We start from the raw sequence: 25118 nt of genomic DNA on the forward strand, positions 1-25118 counted from the left end.
TCAACAACCACCCTACCTCTATTTTTAAAATAATCAACACACACACCCCTAAACTGCTCAATGAATTTGCTCACCTTTACACGAACCTACCATGCTTGTTTACGTCGGTTCGGGTGCAAAAACGGTAAAAACATAAACATTCCGCTACTTCCCCTCCGTCAGAAGCCGCTTCGCTGTGTGCGTGTGCTCTCCCTTTCCAAGCAGGCTGCTGCCCGATTCCAACTCCAGCCAAACCGTGAGAATCAATCAAACATGGAAACGGGATCGCTTCGTCGTCGTGCTGTCGAGTGAGGAAAATTTTTCATTCAAAAATCCGGTGCAAAACTCGCGTCGAGCGTCGTGAATCGTGTCGTTTGTGGTGCAGTTAGTGAGGTGCGTCGCGGTGAAAGTGTTGTTTTGGGGGAAAACGTGAATTTTGGAGTGGAAATTGGGACTTAAAATTTCGCCAAAAAGTGCACTCCCCTTTTTCCTTTTCCAACATGTCTTCCGTCTGACAGAGACGACAGTGGGCTCATTCATAAGTGATTTTCATTCTGGAAAATTTTGCAATCGTTTTTTGTAGCAGGCTGTGTGCTGGTGACCATCGTCGGAGAAAATGGCCCCCGGATCGAACAACCACAACAATAACAACAACAACAACCGGCAGACTGGGGCCAAGCCGAAAACCAAGTCCTCGAAAAAGAACTCGGTTCCGAGGGAAGTGGTCGCCCCGACCAGACGGGATCTGCAGCAGCTCAATGTGAGTACTCTGTGTATGGGTGCGGGCGAGTGTGACGTGTCGGCTGTCAGTGAGCAAAAAAAAAAAAACGAAAAGAAAAGGGAGGGGATAGATTTGTTGGTGTTGGTGAGGTGATGGCACACCAACACTTTGATGGTTTGTTTTTGTTTACGTTTTTTACGCGAAGCGCGTAAAAAGCCGACTATCGTAGTTAAGAGGTGGTCTGTCGGTGGGGTTGGTTTGTTTTTGGCACCGGTTAAATTTTGATTGAAAATCCTTATTCTAAAACATACAAATGGCACGAAGTAGGGATATTCTTATATGTTTGGGCTTATTTTCATAAATGTTTTCACTATTTTAACAACATTTTTCTAATCTAATCTAACACAAACGCAGCCAGTCCGATGAAGGCATGCTGGAAAGTCTTGTGATTAGATTACGCCCCAAGCACTTTTCTTGTCAATATTAATAATTGCAGTACATCCGAGAACTACCGAGAATGTAATACAGAAAATTAAAACGGCCAGCCCTACTGCGTTGTGTTTACCGCAGAGAGGATTCTGCGAACGGATAACATTCCATAGAATTTACAGGGGAAGAAGGAGTCGTGCCAAACGCTCAATCAAAGCAATAGAAAATTACCTACATTTTTTTATAAATTGCACCGTTTTAAACCTATAGGCACTTTCAGGTATTTTTTAACGAAAAATTTTCAACTTTTTCTTAATTTAAAAATACTTCATGAATGAAATGCAACTCTGCAAATTAGAACAAAATTAGACTTTGTTTATCGGACTGCTGCTTTTTAAAGTTAAAGTTTTGTGATTTTTTTTTTATCATCTAATTAACCCTTGATTTTCCACGTCAAACAATGAAGCTGTTGAGTAGTTTTCTCTACGATTTCAAAATTTGACTTTTCTTTGTATTTTATTTTTGATTTAGATGAAACTTTGACCACACATTTCGTTTGTCAAAAGAAGCAATTTTGCATCATTAGTTTTTCCTCACAAGTCTCCATACAATTTTGTGGGCTGGTCATACAAAATGGCTGATCATGAAAATGTTTATCTTAAAATGGGGTTTTATGATCTGATCTAGAGATCTGGGAAAAGAGGTACATGAAAAAAATCTTTTTTTCATTAACTTTTTATCACTAAATGTTGAACTTTTTTTTTTATGTTCAAGGAGATTTAAAAAGACATCGTTTGAGTCATAGTGCATGATAGAGTTCCTGTGATTTTTGAAAAAATATCGCGCGGTCAAAATTTTTTAATTATTTTTTTTATTTTTAAAAGCTAAATCAAATTTGCAATCGAAATTAATTTTACCGATTTTTTAATAAAGTGCATCGTTTTGAAGTTATAGTGAATTTCAGGTTATAATTTTTGGAAAATTCAACATTTTCGCTTTAAAAAAATACTTTACGAAGAAAAGTCACCGCCGAAAAATTTTATTTTTAAAGCCGAGAAAAAATCCTGCAATTTTTAGGACTTTGATAATCGGACAATTAGTTTTTGAGATGCAGCCTCATAGAGAATAAGAATCGATGAAAAAAAGTTTTTCTAAATTCAATTCTCAACTAACGATATCTCGGAAACTATTGGTTCGACTTTCAATGTTAAAAATTAAACTTTTGTGAATTAAAATTTTGATCTTTTCAATAAAACTAGTTTTAAAATTTTAAAAATTTGGTCTAAAATGATAAATGAAGAAAATTATCTACTTGTAGACGTAGACCCTTTCAAATGTTATACTTGATTTAAAGAATTTGAAATTATCTTTATTAAAAGATCAGGATTCAAATTCATAAGATTTTCTTTTTTTTTTATCATTGAAAATCGATCGAATAGTTTCCGAGATACAACCAGTTGAAATATATAGGCGAATTAGGTGAAACATAGAAAAAATTATTTTCATCGTTTCGAATTCCTTGGCTGTATCTCAGAAACTAATTGCCCGATTTTCAAAGTTCCAAGAAATTTTATCAGCTTTTCAAATAAATATTTTTTTTCAGGGTTGCTTTTCTTTCGAGAAGTATTGAAAAATGCAAAAAAAAAAACAAACAAAAGGAAATCGAAATTTTCTACCTAAAATAAGCTTTAACTGGAAAACGGTGCATTTATAAAAAAAATCGATGTCGAATTCAATTTTGTTAAAAAAAAATATTTTTTATAAAATTTATATGTATATGTAAATACATACCCATTTTGTATAACCAGACCCCAAAATTGTATAGGGAATGCATGGACAAAGTTTCTTCCATATCAAACAAATTAAATTAAAAAATCTCGAAAAAAATTGCGAAATTGTAGAGAACTACTCCAAAGCCTTTTTTTTTAATATGGATTTTCAGTCAAACATCACACAGTTCTAAGTATTCAACTCGATAAAAGACAAAATAATTTAAATTTTTAATATGAAAATCTTCAAAAAACGTGCCAAAATCTCTTTTAAAAATCCAAAGGTCTCTTCTTTCAGGATTCCTAACAGACATTGATTTGTTTACAAGTGATTTTACGTTCCGTTCAGCTCCTCACTCTCAGATCACCTCAAAACACTCTACGCGACTGCGCCGATCACCACCCGATCGGCGGCGTACGATTTATAATTAGACTTTTTGTTCCTTTCCTTTTTTCGCGGTACCGAACCGAATCTAGGCGACTCGACGTCGTCGTCGTGTCACGATCGTGATTTGAGAGTGAGCGCCCCGCGAAAAATTTCAGTCTCGAGTAGACCACTTTTCCGATCGGCGCGCGTTTTTCTTTCTTCACTGTTTTATTCTGCTCGCACACTTTTTTTTCCTTCTTTTCTATGACTTTTATCGACTGGCTAGTGCTAATCGCGATCGTTTACTTCCTGTTCAAGGTCCTCGTCGATTGGGCAACGTCCTCCGGAGCGGCAGCCGCGGCGGTCAACAATCAGCAACAGCAGAATCTACATCAACAGCCGGGACCATCGGGTGTGGGTGGTGGAGGATCAAGTCATCAGCAGAACTTCCTACTTAAGCCGAGGAATAATCGAACGCCGGGCGAGGGAACCTGTTACGAAATCGGTGAGTCATCGTCGTGGGTTCTGGACCGTTCTGGGTCTCCGGAATCGGAAGAACATGCCGAAACTATTCGGAACTATTAACGTCATTGAAGGGGGAAGGAAAATAATCCCACGCGCGCAACCAAAATGAGTAAAAGTGCATAATTTTAGAATCTATTTGTGGGAGAATCGCGCGCGTACAACGCACACCTTTTTGCGCCAAAAGTATGTGAAGGAATTTTAATTCAAGAACTTCGGTCTGTTTTTGAAAAAAGAAGATGCCCTCGTCTGTTTTGCAATGTTGCTAAGCGTAATGATACAAGCGCGTTAAGCGTGTTGTGGCAGCGAGGGAGAAGACGCGTAGACAGCGGCTTGACCTTGGACCGACGAGTGGAAGAAAATAGAAATTTCGGTTATCGAACGGCGGTGTCGGCGGCGGCCTTTGAGAAACGTGAAATAAAGTCGGTGACGTTTGAACTGGGCATTACGAATCGGTGAAAGGTCGATATCTTGTGTGAGTAATGGGTCTGCGAAAAAGGATTAGTTGCCTTGATGTTTTTTCTATAGTGCTAACAAAGTACAACAAAATCTTAGTCTTTCGTGAGGTTTTTACAACAAAAATTTCGATTTATTGTCTTTTTAGAGAAAGCGTTTAAGTTTATTTTAAAACTTGTCTCAGTATTCTTCAATAATGTCTGAATATTAGCAAATCGTCAGTGCAATCGATTACACTGATCAAACTGAATTTCGAATTTCGGCTACAATTGCTGGCGGCGGAGCGGTTCCAACATCCTCCCGGACACAGACTCTCCCGGGGACTAACTAACGTTACCGGTGATGATCTCTTCGAGCTTTCTGAGACAGAACAGTTCCAAGCGCTCAGTGAGCTGATGATGAAGTACATCTATACAACGGATCAGCTACCTTCTGCCGAATTACTGCCGTTTAAGCTTACTATATCTATCCCTTTCTTTAGCAAATTCCAAAGCAAATTTTGTTACGTGATATTTGAAAGACCCTCTATGGAATTTAGAAGGCCTACTAAACCTGGCTGTCTTAATTTTGAAATTCATTCAGAAATATTTAAAAGATCTGACCCGGTTATAATGACAAAAAATGTTATTAACTTATCCTGCATCGAAGAAATTTTTAAAATTGAATTTGTAAAATTATGTTATACTCCCTTAGAATATCGATAAATTTATTGAAACTTTTCATATGTCAGCGATTATGGCAATTAATTATCGAACAATATCTTCAAAAAGGTTTGAGGTGAAAAGTCACCGATAGTGATTGGACACTCAATATTATTTTTAAATGATTAAACTTACATGGAAAAGAAAATGGATAAATACAAATTAAAAAAAAAAATCTTCAAAAAAGAGTTTTAATTTGGTATGATGTTTTTAATGAATGCTTCCAAAATGGCAAGTAAAAAACTTTTGAATTGTTTGAATTAAACAAATGGCCACCACGGGGAAAAACCGTGAAAATTCGGGATTTTGATTTCACCTGGAGAGAACCGGAATAATCTCGGAAATTTGATTGAAAACCGGGATTTTTTTAAGCTTTATTAAAATTCAACAAACTTTTTTAAATTAATTCAACGTCTTTTTTTCTCTATACAAGTCTAATGATTATTCTAAAAAAAGCTTTGGCAGACAGATGAAAAATAAGTGAAAAGATTGAAGTAATGTGTTGACTATTTTTCTATATTGATTTCTTTGTGTGGGGAGAGTCATAATTGCTCTCCATCCGCATTGACTATTTCTTATTGTTCTTGTTCTTTCGCTTTTTCTACCATCTTTATCTTTTTTGTCCTTGTGAGGGGATCATCAATCCATCTGCATTGACATAATATTTTTTCGTTTTTCTACTTGTCTTTCTCTATATTTTTCATTGTTTTTTTTTTTCACGCTTACTACCAGTCTTTGTGAGGGAATACTGATTCGATTTGCTCTCCATCCGCATTGACCTTTTCTCATATATCGACGCCAACATTTCAAAAAGCATCATGTACAAACCATGCGTTTTGAGAAAAACGCATTTGAATGTTTAGCATCCATTTTCAATTCCCATTTTAATATAAAAGCAAATAAGATGTTCTAATGATAACAAACGATGAAAAACGTTGCTTTTATTGATACTTGATCATCCAAATTCAATAAAACACTATTTCCTTAATTTTGTATGAGAAAAACAAACATAACTTCTTTTGAAATCACCAACGTCTATATCACCCTGCTGTCATTGAGGGGGACGCTTTGTTATGATTCGTTTTTCTTCGCCGAATGTACATGGCGCTTTGTTCATGTTGCTTTTTTTTCGTCACGAGGTTCATGTAGTCTTTTGTTTGACAGTTTGACAGGGCTATATAAACAGCGACTGCTGATGGCAGAGATTTTGTTTATGTTACTTTATTTAAAATCATGATTAAACAGACTTTACTGAAGTAACTTTTGCTCATTTTTGGTGGAGACGCAGCTTATTAGGAGTACTTTCAGAATATGCAATAACCCAGAAAGTGTCAAAATGTACATGATGCCTTTTGAAATGTTACCGTCGATATGATTTTCATTTATGTTATTAGTAGTTAGAATCAAAGCCGGGGATTGGGGAGGGAGCATCAGGGCAGTGGACAGTATCCTGTAATGGCGCAGACTAGATGTGGAAAGTGGAAGACATGAACTACGTCACAAGGAAAAAAAGTTTATTAATTGTACACTTCTTAAGGATAGTCTAATTACTACATCTATTGACCTTTGTCAATTTACAGCTGTCTACCGCGCCCTTTGAGGCAATCAACAGGGTACGAGCCCTGTTTTTCAGTTTTGTCAGATTTTTTTCTGGAGTTATTGGAGACTGGAAAAAGATTCTCTTCCCCTGAGAACACCGTGAGTGATTTTGCTTGTTCGCGTCCAATAACCTCTTTTTGGCACTTCATACAGCAGTAATTTGAAGATGCTTCCTTTAAGTCGAGCCACCGTAATTCTAGGCAACCACTACATAGGTAAAGAGCAAATGAAAAAATTAAATCATTCCTGAAGATCGCAAATTGAACGAGAATCGATCGAAAAACTTACCTGAGAATTGAGCTTGCTTTAGTAAAAAGGAAAAAAGACAAAAAAGTACCCTAAATGAAATAAGAAAAAAAAAATATTTAATTATTATTTTTAAAACTATTTATAGTGGGGGGTCATTGTGGTAATGAATATTGTTGCGCGTCAGTATCGTGCAAGCAGTGGTGATGGGAAGATGGGTTTTTGTGGTGTTCTCTTTGAGCTGTGTTCGTATTCATGTTCGAGTCATGCATGCAGTGGGGGGTCATTGTGGTAATGAATGCCAGGATGATGGTTTTATTATCGTGTTCGTTTTGTAATGTATTTGTATTAAAATCTAGCATGGCTTTTTGTGGTGATGGTATAGTTTTGGTGGTGGTGGTGATGGTGTTAAAAAACAAACGTTCAATTTACTAACATTGAGTCCAAAACCTCCCTACAAACATCTATACCACTAGGTGACGTAGAGATCTCTGCGCATTCTAGATAGATGTTTACTAACATACCTTCCAATCCCCGAGGTTAGCAAGGTACCGGCCAGGAGCCCCTTATCTTACTGGATAGTATTACACGCTCATCTAAAGATGAAAACATGGTATCTCCCGTGTTGGAATATTGTAACCGGATGAAAGTCTAGTGCTATCATACGTTTAATTACAGTTAAACAGCAAGATAAGCGTTGTGCAGCCATCCGGAATTGTGCGACCTTTATTGCTAATGCTAATGCTAATTGCTAATTATTTTTAAAACTATTTATATTAGTATACTTACCCCAAACTCTCTATCTTTCAGACAACTTAACCCTCCAGGACAACAGCCGCTACATCCCGGCGGTACGTCCGATCGTGCGTCGAAACCTGCTCAGCGAAAGTGGCAGCGGTGCCGAGTCCGGTGAACTGCACAACACTGCCGTCGGCGTGGTCATTCCGACCACTCCAAACTCTGCGCTTCAGAGCTTCCGGTTGAACGACACCAGCGGCGGTCCCTCGACCAGCGGTGGTGCAGGAACTTCGAACATTAACAACAACTTGCTGAACAACAGTGCTGCGCGAAACGTGCTAAATCCGTTCCACCAACTTCAGCAGCAACAGTCCTCGCAGCAGCAGCAATCGTCGCAACTGCGAGCCTCTCCGCTGAGCTCACGCGTTCCGGACGGTGCCTCGCAGAACCAGCTAAACTTGAACAAGAACTCGAACCAGCAGCAGCAGCAGATTCATCACCATCATCACCACGGTGGAGCGGGAGCCGTTGGCGGTGCAAAAGCCAACAACTTTGAGGACAAGCTGAGCCAAATTCAGGAGTACATCAAGCTAACCACCAATTTGATCTCGTCGGTGCAGATTGACAACGTGAGTATTCGATTCTTCGCTCACACACGCAAAAAAGGCACACCCCAGAACCTCTCTCTTTCGCAGAGCACTGGGAACACTAGTGGGACACAGAAACGGAACAACACCGACGACGTAGACCGCGACAATAGTTATAGTAGAAGTTACGCTGGTTCTGGTTCCGAAGTTGGTGTTGGTTGTAGCATGGGTGACGAGAGTTGCTATTTTGTGCCGATCAATTCCACTAGCTTAGAGAGTGTGCGCGCCAGCGATTCGGAGGTGCGTTTTTCTGCTGTACAGTCTCGGATTGTGTGATGTGGCTAACTAACTAATATGTGCCTTGTGGCGTTGCGTGTAATGTGTCCTGCTAGTATAGCTTACTAACCCAAATGTGGCTTTTCAAGTATTGGTAATGAGCAAAATTTCAACTCTCTTGTCATGGTTTTGATGACCCAACTGTTGGGGAACTCAGAATAACACAGCTTCCTTTATAAATCCAACAAACCTAACAAAACACTTATTCATCAATTACTTTATTATATTTTTTCAAAGTTTATGCCGACCGAGGAACAATTTTTACTACGCCCTTTTGAAATGTTAGTCTTGATTTAAATTTTTTGAAAATATTGTTTTCGAAAAAATCCGAAAATTTCACGATTGTTTCATATTTTAACATTGAAAATCGGACCATTAGTTGCTGATATATCGACATTAGAAAATGCTGGGTTGTTTGGGCGAATCTTAGAAAACATCACTTTTCCTGTTTCTAAACCTTTACATGACAATATCTCAGCAACTAAGGGTCGTATCAACAAGGGACCATCCATAAACCACGTGGACACTTTTTTTGGGAATCTTCACCCCCCCCCCCCCCCCCTCGTGGACAATTGTCCATACAAAATAAAACTTTTTTGTATGGATCGTGGACAATCGCCATACCCCCCCCCCCCCCCAAAGTGTCCACGTGGTTTATGGATGGTCCCCAAAGTTCAAAAAAGCAAAATATAGAGAATTTTCTCAGCTTTTTAAAAAATATTTTTTTCAAAAGTGGACAAACATGGGCACTAATTTAAAAATATGAAAAACTGCGACTATTTTCAAAAAAGTCACCTAAAAATGGATTTAATTTGAAAACGGTGCACTTTATCGAAATTTCACTAAAGTACTTTTTGATTGCAAATTAGATTTTACATCGAAAAATTAAGTTCAAAATGTTTGCGACCCATATTTCGTTTTTTTTAAACCAGTATTGATTCAAAAACTTATAACTCGGTCAAAGATTTTTTGCCCGTTCTTGAAATTTCTGATGAGTTGGCATTTAATGTTATAGAAAATAAAAAAAAATAAATTGTGTTTTTTTTTGCAAATCAAGTTTTAGTGACAACAAGTTAAATTAAAAATCACCAATTTTTTTTATCGTGCATCATTTTTTTTCAGTGAAGTCTTAATCTATACCTTCAAAAGATACAGATTTTTGAATTTTCATATATCATTTTTGTATGGACAGCTACCAAATTTGTATGGAAAATTATATGGACAAACTAATGATGCAAAATGGCTTCTTTGGGCTTACCGAAGACACCAATAAAGTTTCAGCCGGATTAAAAGATTCAAAAATTAAAATTAAAGAAAAAATACCTATTTTGATGAGAACTGCTCTTAAGTTAAGTGTCTTAACTCAAAAAAAGAAGCTTGATATCAAGTGTTCATATTTTTTTACAATAATTTAACTTAAAAAATTTTATTTGGATTTTGAAAACAAATATTTAAAAAATATTGATCAAGAATAGAATCATTTAATAATAATAAAAAAAATGGTTCAAAATTTATATATTTAAATAAATATTTTTGTTCCAAATTATTTTTTGATGGGTTGCATTTTTATATATTCTTAATTAATATTTTTTTGGATTAATTATTTCATTGCAAAAAAATAAAAATAAAAAAATACACCAAAAATATTGTTTTCCATTTCGTAAAAATGGAAAATATAGGAAGAAACGTGGAACAGAAAAAAAACAAATTTATATTTTTAACAGTTTTTACTGCGTACTTCAAATTGAAGTAGGTAGGTATGTCTGAGGAACGTGACATTTTAGGGATAAAATTTATAGTTTTTATAAAATTTTCAAGCAGGTAAATATTTAAATAATCAAACTTTTAACAAAGATCGCTGCAAATATTTTCAAAAAATAAAAAAAATGTGTTATGAAATCGCAGAGCATATTTTTTTATAAATTTCAATATTTTGAAGAAATTTGAAAAAATAAAGCGAACTAAAAAAAATTGTGTATTTGAAAAGACTTCAAAATATTTTGTAAAATATTAAAATTAAGCACCGTAAAAACGGTTTTTCGCAAAAAAAAAAAACATTTTTTTACAAACTATTTTTCAATAAATTGGCAAAATAACAGCAATTATGCCTTTTGACATTATAAATTTTAATATTGTTTTGTATGAGGAACTTAAACATACAAATGCATTGCAAGATTAATTTTTTTTTAAGGTGATGACAAGATTCATTGTTTTTAAGGTGAAAACAATACAATAGAATTTCTATAGAAAATTGAAATCAATCAAATTTTTTTTGAAAGTTTTCCTTATTTTTCTTTTTTTTAAATCAAATCAATATGAATCTTACTTGCAAGTTGCAACACTACTTTATGAAGTTGTTTCAACTTTTATCAAACATTATTTTTGGCTCGCCCCTGCCTCAAAAAAAAATTTAGCCCACAGTGCCATGAGGCTTTATGTTTTTTTTAAATAAATTTAGTAGTTTTTTTTTTTACCACGGATCGGAAAAAATGACGTTAAACTTATGGAAAAAGATAATGTAGGGGAAATATGCCCATTTTAATCACTCTAAGCCGTTCGACCAATTTTAATCACTTTTGCCGTTTTCCGCTATTTAATCAACATTTTCAGATGTTTCAACAATGGAGAGTTGCTTGCTCACTTTTATTTGAGTTATTTATTACTTTGGAACAGTCGAAAACACTTTATGAAAGCTGTAATTCATGATCAAAGTGCTGATAGGCCGATAATAGAAATAGGCTGAAAAAGGGTATGGTTCCCCTATGAAGATTTTTTTTTTTTTACGTTAGGCCTAAAATTTGAAATTACTTTTTTGGGAAGGGAAACCCATCGACAAAAAACTTGAGTAAAATTTGTACTATCCTTAAATATGATTTTTTTAAGGTGATTATAGCAAAACGACAAAATCGTCTTAACCCTTTCGAGCCTGAATTTTCGAAAAAATATTTTTTAATCTAATGATGGGAAAATGATTCTTAAGACCATACGAAAATTATAGGCCTGTTTTGAAAATTTTCATTTTTGGGTCATATATGACCCATCAGGCTTGAAAGGGTTAAAAAAGTTGACTTAACTTTTTGAATACATGCATTTTTTTAGAACTTGAGACAGTTATGCGTCATTGTATAAAAAACAAAATCTTTTATTTTTTTAAATATTTGAAATAATTTATTTACAAATGAATTTATTTATCAGATCATAGTCCAGGCCATGAATGACCTTTTGCAATAAAGGGGTATGTTGAATCCAGCTTCCTTAAGAAGATGGTTGCCATAGTCTGGCGCCTGGATAGCTCTATGTCACACGATCGTGAAACAGACCAGGCCTACTAAGTAAAGTTTTCCGCAGCGATGTTTCTTTGTACAGGGTTGAAAAATTTGTTTGACTATCAATATTTTTCTACATGCTTACTAACACATTGAATAAAGTTATTTGAATATAATTAATTTGAATTGTTTGAAAGTTGTTTCTATAATTTTCGTAATGTTCCAAACGCTAATCGAAACTTGCCTTCTCCTATCTCTTCCCCCCATTACAGCTAAACGGCCCCCGTCCCCAGTCGGTGCAGAGCATCCAGAGCACCACCACGCAATCGGCCACGCCCGTCCAGACGCCCTCGTACGACGACCTGCGGTACCGCATGGAAAACCAAAACAAAAACATGCAAGCCCTGAAGGAACAGCAGGCGCACCTGCTCCGTCTCCAGCAAGCCGCCCGCCAACAACTCGCGGACATGGAGGCGATGCGGGCGCAAACCGCGCAACCTGTACAGTTGGAGAACTTTGAGTCGGTCGAGCAGGTCCAGGAGGGCATCGGGGGGATTATGGAGCGGATGCGCGTGTTGAGCACGTTCATTCAGAACCAGCAGGAGTTGGGGAATATGCTTGGTGGGGCGGACAATGATGATGTGCTGAGCGAGCAGGTCGCGTTGCAGCAAAAGTTTGCCGAGTTGCGGGACAAGAAGGCGCAAATGCACAGCCTGGTGTCGGAGCTGCAGAACTTGAACGTTGAGGCGAGCAGGCAGTTTGATGGGCAGGCGGCGTCGGCGTCGGCGGCTGGGGTTGAGCGGAACGTGCCGATTGAGTTGACGAATGCGCCGGCGACGGCGGCGGATATGAGGAAGGCCACGAAGACGTTTATCAATCAGAATCAGAATGTGAATCAGGGGGAGGTTATGAATGGTGGTAGTCGGGGAGGTTCGGTGACGCCGAAGGTGGAGAATGTGGTTGATGGTGGGAGTGAGGAGGGTTTGGATGAGGAAGAAGCGGAGGCGATTGCGGGGACGGCGGACATGCTGAACGATAAGATTAATGAGATTAACGCGATGAAGTCGCAGCTGCGGAGGTTGAAGGAGATGATGGATACGGTGAAGTTGATGGAGATGAAGACGGGTGGATCGATTGACGAGGACGAGGAGGACGCGCCGGAGGAGAATGATGAGAATCCGGAGGATGAGGAGGAGTCGGTGGAGAATTCGCGTTCGCCGAGCGTCGCTAGTCAGATCAGTGATCAGCAACAGGGTGCGGGAGGTGGTGCTTCAGCGGTTGACGAGAGTCGGAGGGAGCAGTTGAACCAGCGGGTTGAGGCGTTGCACGCCATGACGAGAGATTTGAGGGAGCAGGCCAAGTCGATTGCGGCGGAGAGAGATGCGTTGAAGAATGCGAGGTCGGAGCTGCAGAAGAGACGGAACAATGTGGCGGAGTTGCAGAACCAGGCGGATTCGCAGGCCACGGAGAAGCTCACCAATCATGTGGCTTCGTATGTGACTTCGTCGGCAGGAGCGACCAGTTCGAAGGAGATGGCGCTGAAGGCCGAGTTGGAACAGAAAAAGCGCGAGTTGGAGCAGTTTGCGAAGATGACACAGAGCATGAAGAAGAACACAGAGTTGTCCAGGAGGAATACGGAGGTGACGACGGCGCAGCCGAAGGTTTCTTCCGTGTCTTCAGCGGATTCGCTGCGCTCGCAGAGTCATCCTCCGGTGATTCCACCGCCGCCATCGGCATCAGCTGTGAACAACACAAGCGCAAGTAACGCTACGAATCTCTCAAAGCATTCGGCAGATTCCGGAGTTACGGACATCTTTGCCAATGCACATCTCGAATCTGGAAGCTATCAGTCGAGCAGCACACGGAGTTTGAACATGGTTCCACCAATGCCGGACATTTGCAACCGTGCCGACCGGTATCACCATCGCAAGTCCGAGGACGTTGGCACATCCACAGGACGTAACGAGCGGACTTCACCGTGGCCGTCCCATTTATTCGCCGGAGCAGGTCCGTCCAGCTCGAACACCGGCCCACAGAGTCCGCACTTCCACCCCTCGTTCGGCGTAGGTTCGGACATTCACTCGTCCTACCCGGCCTACTCCGGCTATCCAACCTACGCGAACCTCCTCCCACCTCACACCCCCAACTCGGCGCCAGCTCCCCCACCCGACCCGCTCATGTTCCAGCACTTTATGCAGACCCAGCAAATGCTGATGAACTCCATCACCCAGTGCAACCAACTGCTCTGGATCCAACAGCGCGAGATCAACAACCTCAACAACGCCGTCCTCCTGCTCCAGGAACGCATCCTCAACAGCGGCCACGGCGGCATCCTCACCGAATCCCACGTCCCCCCGTCCAACGGCCACATCCGCGCCGAATCAACACCCCCCAACAACTCCCTCTCCTCCAACCCCTCCGCCATCTACAGCCGGGCCCGCTCCGAGCAACCCTCGATGCAGGTCCATCAAGGCCCAACCTCCCCCTACCACAACCTCCCCCAAACCCTCCCTTACTCCACCCCCTCCAACAACCCCACCCAGCAATTCTTCACCCCAACCACGACCGCGACCTCCCAATTCTCCGTGAACGCGCAAATCCAGCGCAACAACAGCAACATCACCCGCAACTACCGGAACCTGCGCCACGTCAACATCAACACCGCCAACAACGCCATCTACGAGCAGCAGCAGCAGCAACCCAACTCCCTCTACGACCATCACAACTTTATGAACGGAACGTCAACCTCAACCAACGAGGAGCAGCAGACCTACAACAATGGTGGTCCCGTTGGTGGGGGAAACCTCGGGCCGTCCAACATGATCAACAACTTGGCGAATGGGCCGCCAACGGCGGCGCCGGCTTGTATGAACAACTTGAACAATAGCAACGCCAACAGCAGTAACGTGCAGCAAGCGTTGAACAACCAGGTGTTGCCGGGCGTGCGGGCCAACAACTACTGGGATAACTTTAGGAGGTGAGTTGAAGGGTTTTGGACGGGTCCGGTTGGTAGCCTCGAATTAATTTCCGTTCTCTTTCTTTCAATTTTTTTCTTTTTATGTTTTTGTTTCGTTTCTTCTCCGGTAGATGGTAGAGACTAGCTAGTCGGTAATCGTTAGGGTTTGCCTCCATTTAGATTAGTAACTTATTTTTTTTTTCTTGTAAGCTTAAGCAATAGAGAACCACATTCAAAATAGATTTGGGTAGGCGCGGTCAATGCATTTGTCCTTTATTGTTACCTTTTTTTCGTTATGTTTTGAGATAAAGTTACTCGTAAAGTTGACGATTCCTCGTGAAAAAACATACGTTATTACCTAAATAGATTCGTTTAGCTTGTTTTGGCTGGCTCATCTTGTTTTGAGTTTACCAATGGTAAGTGTGTGTTTTCATTGTTTGTGTGAGTTTTTGCTTGTAAATACAAAACTGTGTGAGAGTTCAAAATTGAGATTAACTCTGTGATGTTGTGCTTTAGTTTTGGCTTGAAAGATTACTTTAGATCTCCTTGATCACTAACGGTGCCCGCCTTGGCCGAATGTAGATCTTTAGCAGGGTGGAATTTTACCAGTTCTTTTGTTCATGTTTTAAGAATGAGTATTTATTCTAAGTTATGATTAATAATTCTTAAATTAAAAAAAATCCGATTTTGAAATAAAAATCATACAAATTTACAAAATACAAACATCTAAAAATTTATGAATAAACAACTTTGAAATAAAAAAATTAAATAGTAAAACCCCAAAATTTAAACGCTACAGATAAATCAAAAATAACAGATATACACAAAAAAAAATCAAAATTTAAAAATTAAAATAGGGGTAAGATGTAAAAAAAGCTTAAATTTTAAATTATTGATCATTTTAAAAACCGATACCTGAAATAATTTTTAAAATTTCATTATTCTTTTTATTTTTTTTTATTTCTTTTTAATCAAATCAAAAACAAAAAAAAAACATTATGAAATTTTTAGATAATTTAAAACAATAAATTATTTTTAAAATGATTTGATAATTTAGAAAAATTAACTTTAAAAATATTCAATTAACTTTTTGAGAATTTTAATTTTTTTGTTAAATTTAAACAGATGAAAATTTTTAATATTTTGAAAAATTCTGAATTTCATAGAATAAGAAATTTTAAGTATTTTTTTTTTGTAAAACTAATTTTTGCAAAACAACTGAACTAGTGTAAAATGCATTTTATATCAACTTTTTATATTTTTTTGCTCCCCTTTCCCCCTTAAACAAAAACTTTGAAAATATTTGCATCAGCCAAATATTAAATTTTTAAAATGTCAAGATTTTTTTAGGATTTGAAAAAAATAGAATTAATGATATTTTCAGATATTTGAAAAATTTGAAAATAATTAAATGTTTCAAAAATTTGAAGACCTTTAAGAATTTTAAGAACTTCAAGATTTTTATGAATTTACAGAATTTTAAGAATTTCAAGAATTTTAAAAAATTCAAGAATTTCCAAAAAATGAGGTGAATTCAAGATTTTTTAAAAAGAATTTCTGTGTTTTTGAATTTTAGGAATTTCAAGAATTTTAAGAATTTCAAAAATTTTAAGAATTTAAAGAATTTTAAGAATTTTAAGAATTTTAAGAATTTCAAGAATTTTTAGAATTTTATGAATTTTATGAATTTATGAAGTTCAAGAATTTCAAGAGTGTAAAGAATTTCATAAATTTCATAAATTTTAATAATTCAAAAAAAAAATCAAGAATTTCAAAAATTTCAAGAATTTTATGAATTTCAAAAATTTGAAGAATTTTAATAATTTAAAAAAAATCAAAAATTTCAAACATTTTAATAATTTTAAGAATTTCAAGAATTTCAAGTTTCAAGAATGTTAAGAATTTATTAACTTCAAGAATTTCAAGAATTTTTAAAAAATCGAGAATTTCAAGAATGTTAAAAACTTCAATAATTTTAAGCACATTAAAAATTTCAAAAATTTGATTTTTTTTAAAGTTCAAGAATTTTAAATTTTTAATAATTTTAAATTTTCAAGAATTTTAAATTTTCAATTTTTCAATTCAGTTCGGTTTATTTGTGAATAATCAAGTTACAATGAGTTCATTTAGGTACATAACAGAGTTTTGGAGTTCCTTTCAGCTGTGTGTTACATCGTAATTCAAACGAAAGTATTATTACTTATAAATATTAAATAGAAGGCAAGAGTAAGAAAAAGTTTTCAAAAAACTTACAAAAAGTTTAAAATTTTCAAGAATTTTAAATTTTCAAGAATTTTAAGAATTTTAAGAACTTCAAGAATTGCATGAATTTTAAAAATTCAAGAATTTCAAAAACAATTAGGAAATTAAAAATTTTCAAGAGTTTTAAGAATTTCAATCATTTTAAAATTTCAAGAATTTAAAAAATTTAAAGCATTTCAAAATTTTAAGAACTTTAAGAATTTCAAGAATTTAAAAAAAATCAAAAACTTCAAGAATTTTAATAATTGAAGAATTTCAAGAATTTTAAGAATTTCAAGAATTTTAGGATTGTCAAGAATTCAAGAATTTAAATAATTTAAAAAAAATTATGAATTAAAAAAAATCTGGAAATTCAACAATTTTAAAAATTTCATGAATTTCAAGAATTTAAAGAACTTAGACAATTTTAAGAATCTCGAGAATTTTCAGAATTTTTAGAATGTAAAGAATTTTGAGATTTTTAAGAATTTTAAGAATTTAATAATTTGAGAATTTAAGAACTTGTGAATTCAGGTACTGTCATAAGGGGTGACATTGGTTCTGGGTGTCAAACTGGGTCTTACAAATTTTCAAATAACGGTATTTAAAATTTGATGATTTCTTGAGGTTTTGAGTATTTATTGCTTGAATTTTCAAATTGTTTAAATATTATATTACATAATTTTACAATTTTGTATTTTTTTTCGTGTTTTTGCTTTACTCTATTTTTCATCATGGATCTAAGGCTAGTGAAAGTTCGCATACACTTCGTCAACCCGACTCTGACTTTCTGCTTTCGTCTGTTTACACACGAACAAATGGAGCCTAACATTTCAAAAGGGCACAAAACTTTTGTAAACAATAGTGTATCCCTTTCACTCAAATGACAGTTTGCATAAGGTGTGAGAGAGATACACTCTTGTTTACAAAAGTTTTGTGCCCTAATGAAATGGAAAGCACGAAATGAGTCCAACGCAAAGTCACTCACACATTTATTTGACTCTCTCATTTGCGCAGAGTTTGTTCGTGTGAATACTACCGATCATCTTCCCCATGATGACTGCATTCGAATGATTGCTGTCATCATGAATCACCGTACAAGCAAGAAAGAGAAAAAAGAAGAATGAGAAAGAGCATTTGTTTTCGCGTCGCTCGGCTGCTTGAGTGTCAGTTCGGCATTCGTTCGTTTCAACTTGGTGTGCGTTCACGGACGGTCTCTTCGTAGTAAAAAAATCAGGACCCTCGTTTATCTTTATCGATCTTGATAATATCATCGTTAACCACCTTCGTTTTTTTTTGTTTTGAGTTTTTGCTCTGCTTTACTGTTTCTGAATCTTCGAAGCTTCTTAATTTTGATTTGTTAGTTTTGATTCATTTTAATAAAATAATATATTTTTTCATAATTTTGTTGTTGTTCTGCATGTTTTGATTGTCTTTTCTTTTTAAATGCTTCGTTTTGTTTTGTTTGTTAAAAATTAAACTAATAATCTCTTTGTCTTCTTTATTACTTTCAGCTACTCGAGACAAAACTTGCTGTCGAGCAACAGCTGCAAAAGCAACGAGGACTCGTGCGCGCTAAGTGGCGGCGGCGGCGGCAGTACCTCAACCGCCCACGGAAGCGGTAATGGTGCCAACGGCGGTCCCGCCATTCCCGTCGGTGGCGCCGCCACCGGCAGCGGTTCCGGCAACTGCACGAACAACATCAACAACCAGATCCAGCAGCGCAACAACAGCAACGTGATGAACAACAACTACGGGAGTGGTGGGAGTACGAGCAGTAACAAGTATCCGCCCAACTTTAATCGGAACAATTCGTTTAGTAATGTTAATCAGCAGCAGCAGCAGTTGGATGTGGGGCCGAATTTGCAGCAGCCGAGTTGTGGGTCGCACCAACACTATCAATCGATGCCGCCGGAGGCGGCGGCGGCGTCGGGGTCGTTCCAGATGTCGCAGTCGGCGTTTGTTCATCAACAGCAAGTTCAGCAGCAGCAGGTTCAGCCGCATCACACGTCGTTGAATCAGTCGAGTTCGTTCGATTTGGGCGAGTTGCAGTTCCACACGAATCCGATCAACTTGGGGCTGGCGAACAAGAGCGGTCATCCGAAGGGGAGTGCCCACAAGAAGTACCCGCTGTCGTTGAGGTCCTGCCGGGACGCGAATTTGGCTGCAGCTGGGGAGGGGAGTTCCAACTTTTACGGAGCTGGCGCGCACGCCGAGATGGTCAGCGATCTGAATCTGGCCTCGGCCAGCAACTACCAGCACGACTCGAAGTCGACCTCGAAGCTGTTCGAGGCGCTCAAGGAGAACGTCTACCAGGAGGTGAAGAATCTGATTACGGCCAACGAGTCGCGGCCGCACTTTTTAATCCAGCTGTTCCGCGAGCTGCAGCTGATTTCGTCGGATCCGCTGAGGCAGCGCACGCTGCAGTCGATCCAGGAGCTGTACAATCGGTACATTGAGTCTACGCTGGCGCAGCAGCAGCAGCAGCAGGGTGGAGATGTGCAGCAACAGCTGCAGGACGGAGGAGGTCACGTGAACAATGTTGGAAGTAATAATCTGCTTTCGTCGGGGGCGAACGAACCCGTTGCTGGGCCGTCGTCCCAGTTGGCAGCTGAAAACGTGGAGGTTGTAGACATGGAGGTGACGCAGAACTACACCAACGTACGGCAGCAGGCTCAACAGCAGGGCTTTGCGTTTGTTCCGTCCGCGGAGAGTACGCCGATCGCTGGTGGGAGTGCGAAGGAGCACGACCGGAACGACCTTGGACTGCCCAGCTCGGAGATCATCAACATCATCATGGGCGACATAGTTGGAGTGATCAACTCGGTTGACTACATCAACGACTCGGTGCTGTACAAGATCGCCGGTGTAATTTGTAACCACGCGACCGGAGCTTCAAACGGACTCTTCCACTACCAACAACAACAACAGCTGCCCCAGCAAGATCAGGACCGAATCCTCGGAAATCCCATGCTCGGACCCTCAATGGCCGCCTTCCTAGCCCAAAACGACTCGGACGTCATCAGCCAGGAAGACTTCCTCCGACACCTCGAAAGCTGGAACCGCACCGACAAGGACGAGTTCATCTCCAACCTGGAGAACCTCCTGAACAACATCCTCCTACGATCTTCAGCCGCCGAAGGCGACTCCGCCGCCGTCTCTTCCTCTAACCTCAACGGCGACGAAGAAGCCCAAATGCGAGCCCAGCAACATCAACACGCAACCCTCCAGCACGACTCGACGCTGTCCGCCGGTGACGTGAGCACCGACAACAACGAAACCTTCAACCCCTCGGAGAACCCCTTTTCGGCACCCGTCGTCGTCGCAGCCGCCGCCGCCCCCGTCCCACTGAGTCTAACCCGGCGAGTTTACGGTGCCGTCGCTTCGAGTACCTCGGAAAGTGACAAAATTTCCAACGGAGTTAGCAGCTCGAATGGGTACGCCTCGACGACGTACGATCTGGCCGAGGCGGATCAGATTTGCGATACGAGTCTACCGGGTGGGGGAGGCGGAGCGGTTGGAGGAGGTCAACCGGTGGCGGGACCTAGTGGAAGCAGTGCTGGGGGGGTTGTGGGGCAGGAGGGATTTGAGGATCGTTGGAGGGTGATGCAGAAGAAGCTGGACGACGATTTGGCGGATATTATTGAGAGGAACAGGAATGCGGAGCGGGTGGCGCAGGAGCAGCAGCAGCAGGATCAAAGGCATCAACAGCAGCAGCAGAGACGGTCCAATGAAGGGTGGCAGGACGAGGATGGCGAGGGGAATCTGGATCCGGAGGTAAGGCTGAGAAAGTGGTTGGAGGAGTTGTAAAGGGTGGTGATGAAGCAATGAAGATTTTTCTTCTTTTTATTTATGGTTGAAATCTGTTTTGAGAGACATTAAACTTAATTTTGAAATTTATGTACTCAATTATTCTGTGATGGCAAACTTGTTTTTGTTATAAAAATCACACTTGATCAGATTGGACAAGACGTAGATTTCTTTTACCAAATCGCTAAAATAAAAAAAATATCATCTAGAGTCCTTTTTATCAATACCCGCTGGCCGGCAGCGAAATTATGGGAAAATTTAGCCATTTTAGTTCAGTCCCTCATATTAGATGGTGTAAGCCCTCATGCTGCTTCCAATGACCGATTTCACAATGGCTCTCTCACGAATGTATCATATTTTAACATTGTAAATTGGACCATTTGTTGCTGAGGTATCGACATTAGAAAATGGTGGGTTGTTTGCGTGAGACTTAGAAAACATCAATTTTCCTGTTTTTAAACCTTTGCATGGCAATATCTCAGCAACTAAGGGTCGTATCAACAAAGTTCAAAAAAGCAAAATATATAGAAATTTCTCAGCTTTTCAAAAATATTTTTTTTCAAAAGTGGGCAAACATTTGCACTTATTTAAAAAAATTAAAAACTGCGACTATTTTCAAAAAAGTCACCTAAAACTGGATTTAACTTGAAAACGGTGCACTTCATCAAAATTTGACTAAAGTACTTTTTGATTGCAAATTCGATTTTACATCGAAAAATGAAGTCGAAAAATTTTTGCGACCAATATATCGATTTTTTGAAAAAATCAGTATTGATTAAAAAATTCATAACTCGCTCAAAGATTTTTTGCACAACCTGGAAATTTCTGAAAAGTTGGCATTTGATGTCCTCTAAAATATATCAAAAAATGAAAAAAAATAAAAATAGTGTTTTTTTGCAAATCAAGTATTAGTGACAAAAAGTTAAATAAAAAATCACTATTTTTTTTACCGTGTTAAATCTTTTCCAGTGTAATCCGTATCCATGCCTACAACTTTGCCGAAGACACCAAATCGATCAAAAAATTCCTTCAAAGATACAGGTTTTTGAATTTTCATACATCATTTTTGTATGGACAGCTGCCAAATTTGTATGGACAATTATATGGACAAACTAATGATGTAAAATGGCTTCTTTGGGCATACCGAAGGCACCAAAAAAGTTTCAGACGGATTAAAAAATACAAAAAGTTTCAGACGGATTAAAAATACAAAAATTCAAATTTAAGAAAAAAGACCGATTTCGTAGAGAATTGCTCAAAAGTTAAAATAAAATTTTAAAAATATTATTTTCTAAAATAGGGGAAGTATACCCATTTTAATCACTCTAAGCCGTTTGATGAGAATTGCACTTTTGCTGTTTTCCGCTATGTAATCAACATTTTCGATGTAACAACAATGGAGAGTTGCTTGCTCACTTTTATTTGAGCTATTTATTGCTTTGGAACAGTCAAAAACACTTTATGAAAGCTGTAATTCATGATCAAAGTGCTGATAGGCCGATAATAGAAATAGGCTGAGAAAGGGTATAGTTCCCCCAAGTTAATTTTTTTTGACATTAAAAATCGGATCAATAGTTAGTTAGTCGAATGACAGTATTAAAAACGGATCAGTTGTCAGCTTTTTGAACATTTTTAATCCGAGATAGATGAGGGCAGACACTTCTTTTATTTAAAAATAGAACATAGTAAATTTTTTGGAAAAGTATGCCTTTCACTATGTTACTATGTTTCACAAAAGTGAATACTTTTCTATTGCAAATTTAATGATTTGAAAAAAAAATATTACTTTTTTCAAACTTTTTAAAAATGATTTATTGTTTATTGGCCGAAATAAAATTTTAAAACATGAGCAATTCTCTGCAAAATCGGCTGCTTTCGAGTATTTCTTTGTTTTTTTTATTTGACTCAAACTTTTTGGGAGCCTTCCCTATTACCAAAGTGTCACTGGTTCACCCATACAATGTCCCATACAATTTGGCAGTTGTCAATATAAAAATGGTACGAAAATCTGTATCTTTTAAAGGAATTTTCTGATCGGTTTGGTGTCTTTGGCTAAGTTTTAGGCAGTGCTTACGAAATTTCGACTTTCTTTGTGATAGGTGACAGAAAACTCCAATCGTCTTCACCACGATAACCTGATTTCGACATTCTACTTTCGTTCGTTTCACACACAAACGAATGAGTGCTACGCAAAGTCACTCACACAGCCATTGGCTTCTCTCTAGAAATCCATTCACTCAGAGAAAGGTCGTTTGACATTCTACCGAGATTCCGATCATCTCTCCAATGATCGCATTCAAATGACTTCTCTCACAACACAGCAAACACAAGGAAGAGAAAAACGAGAGAAAGAGAAAGAGCACGTTGTCTCGTTTGGGCGACTGCTTGAGTGGTGCTCATTTTTTCGTTTCGTCTTTGTGTTTTCGTTCACTGACCGTCGTCAAGCAGTGACGATCATGATAGGCGCTGTGTGTCAGCGATCAAACTTCGTTTTCGGAAATGATCGCTGACAGAAAGTTCTTTCAAATATCGAGCAGTCCCATTCAGTGACAGATTACTTTTGAAGCATTAGTTGTAGGTATTGACAAGTAGTCATAAAAAATGGTTAAACATTTTTGAAGTTTTTTTTTATTCGCTTTTTTACAAAAAAAATATTTTCTCAGAATCCATAATTTTTTATTTTTTTTTATTTTTGCTTATTTTTATTGGACAAAAAACTGCAACTTTTGAGCCATAGTATGGACAAAAAATTTGCCACCGAGTTATGATTTTTAGAAAAAAAATTTAAGAAATTTCACTCAAAAAAAATTGTCTTCAATTTTCAACGTAAAATTAAATTTCCAATTGGTATTGATGAGGACTATTGGTACACGGATTTTTTTTGACTTCAGTTTTTAATATAACATTAAATTTGCAATCGAAAAGTACTACTCAGATTTTTTTATTTGGGCACAGTTTTCAAGATTTAGCCACATAAATTTTAATGTCAATTGAAAATTATTATTTAAATAGTGTTCATGATTGTTTAAAATTATTTAAAATAGTGTCCATGATTGTTCACCTCTAAGAAATTTTTTTTTCGAAAAATTGAGAAAATTTCCAATAATTTGTTTTGCTTAATTTTTGTCTATGGTAACAGACCATTTTTTAGTAAATTCCAAATCGTGAGTTCTAAACGATTTTTGGGAATTTTTCGTTGTATGAAAAAATTGTCCTTGTCAAAGTTCTGGCTAGCCCAAAGGTTTCCGCCACATCTCCTTCATTTGGACACACTAGTAAATATGAGTATACAAAAAAAAAAAACGGTAATATTTTAGTTTTGGAAGATTTTCTATATTTTTTATTTATAGTTACAGAAAATAGCAAAACATTGCAAAATGCCTTAAAAATTTATTTTGACATGTATTGTATTTAACGTCAAAATGAATTTGAAAAAAAAATATAAACAAAACAATGTGTAAGGAATTTGCTCATCCTTATTTTTATAAATTTTACATTGATAAATTTAAACTGCTTTGCGTTTTCTTCTAATGTTTTGAATTACTTCCTTTTAACATTCTTTTTTGAACGTTGTGTAATAAAGAAAAAATGTTCTTGTGCTATAAAATGTTTTAAACTTAACGTGGCATGTAATAAAATCAAAATTATTTTCACTGGAAATTTACAATCTGGTTTTCGTAGAAAATTGTAATGGACAATATTTTCAAAAATTAGCTCTAAATTTGGATGTTAGAAAAATCGTTACACAAAAACTTTAAATTTCAAACAAATTTCCTTTGTCTATTTCTTTCTCACCATATCACAACCACCAGGAACAGCTGCCAATATTCTACTGAAAGTCGCACTGCGAACCGTGCCGTCTCGGACGGTTCTGGAATCGCAGCAACCCGGAGGAGGAACAGCACAATGATGCCCCTCAAAACAATCCTAAAACTCGACTGCGAATGATCTCTTGTGAAAGCAATCCCGAAAGTGATCAGGTTCCGCCGCCAGCCAACAGCGCACCACCACCACCACCACCGTCGGTCAGGTTTGGCGCCTCGTTTCTGCTGCACATTTTCTACGTGATAGTGTCGGTTCTGTTCAGCCGGAAACGGTTCTGGCCGGACCGGTCCGGATGACCACCTATGGGGGGGAACAGCTATATGTTTAGTGCTCATTGTATTTATTCTCGCGTGTACTTGAAGGAATCAAAACTGATAAAGTAAAGCAAAATCTCTAGAAACTCTCGACTTCGCTTTTAAAGCTCAGCTCATCCTAACACATACAAACATACAATCAATACTAAGTTTACGGTTAGAAGTTAAACATTAAAATTAACAGTCATTCACATAAATACAAAAAAAAAACAGGACAAAATATACTAATTCCCGAAAAAAAAAACGGCTAAAAGTG

General features: G+C 37.9%; 1 protein-coding gene and 1 long non-coding RNA gene across 4 annotated transcripts; one reads left to right on the forward strand and one right to left on the reverse strand.

Annotated features, from left to right (window-relative positions):
• The first annotated feature begins 242 nt into the window (after positions 1 to 242).
• LOC120412713 (uncharacterized) lies at positions 243 to 25031 on the forward strand. 3 transcript variants are annotated; one of them, XM_039573287.2, is made up of 8 exons: positions 243 to 372; positions 563 to 739; positions 3584 to 3770; positions 7600 to 8156; positions 8223 to 8414; positions 11989 to 14693; positions 18428 to 20690; positions 24536 to 25031. In XM_039573287.2, the coding sequence occupies exons 2-8, from the start codon at positions 596 to 598 to the stop codon at positions 24557 to 24559; spliced, it is 6072 nt and encodes a 2023-aa protein (XP_039429221.1). In that variant the 5' UTR covers positions 243 to 372; positions 563 to 595; the 3' UTR covers positions 24560 to 25031. The 3 variants fall into 3 exon arrangements, with proteins under 3 accessions (XP_039429221.1, XP_039429223.1, XP_039429222.1); XM_039573288.2 differs by having other exon boundaries at positions 247 to 372; positions 566 to 739; XM_039573289.2 differs by lacking the exon at positions 8223 to 8414.
• LOC120412714 (uncharacterized) lies at positions 6523 to 7680 on the reverse strand. Its single transcript, XR_005604847.1, has 3 exons — positions 7579 to 7680; positions 6832 to 6881; positions 6523 to 6750 (listed from the first exon to the last, which is right to left on the reverse strand). It is a non-coding gene; the product is annotated as an uncharacterized LOC120412714 (long non-coding RNA).
• Positions 25032 to 25118: the final 87 nt, after the last annotated feature.

Source organism: Culex pipiens, chromosome 2 (genome assembly GCF_016801865.2).
Source record: "Culex pipiens pallens isolate TS chromosome 2, TS_CPP_V2, whole genome shotgun sequence".
Classification (NCBI taxonomy): Eukaryota; Metazoa; Arthropoda; class Insecta; order Diptera; family Culicidae; genus Culex; species Culex pipiens.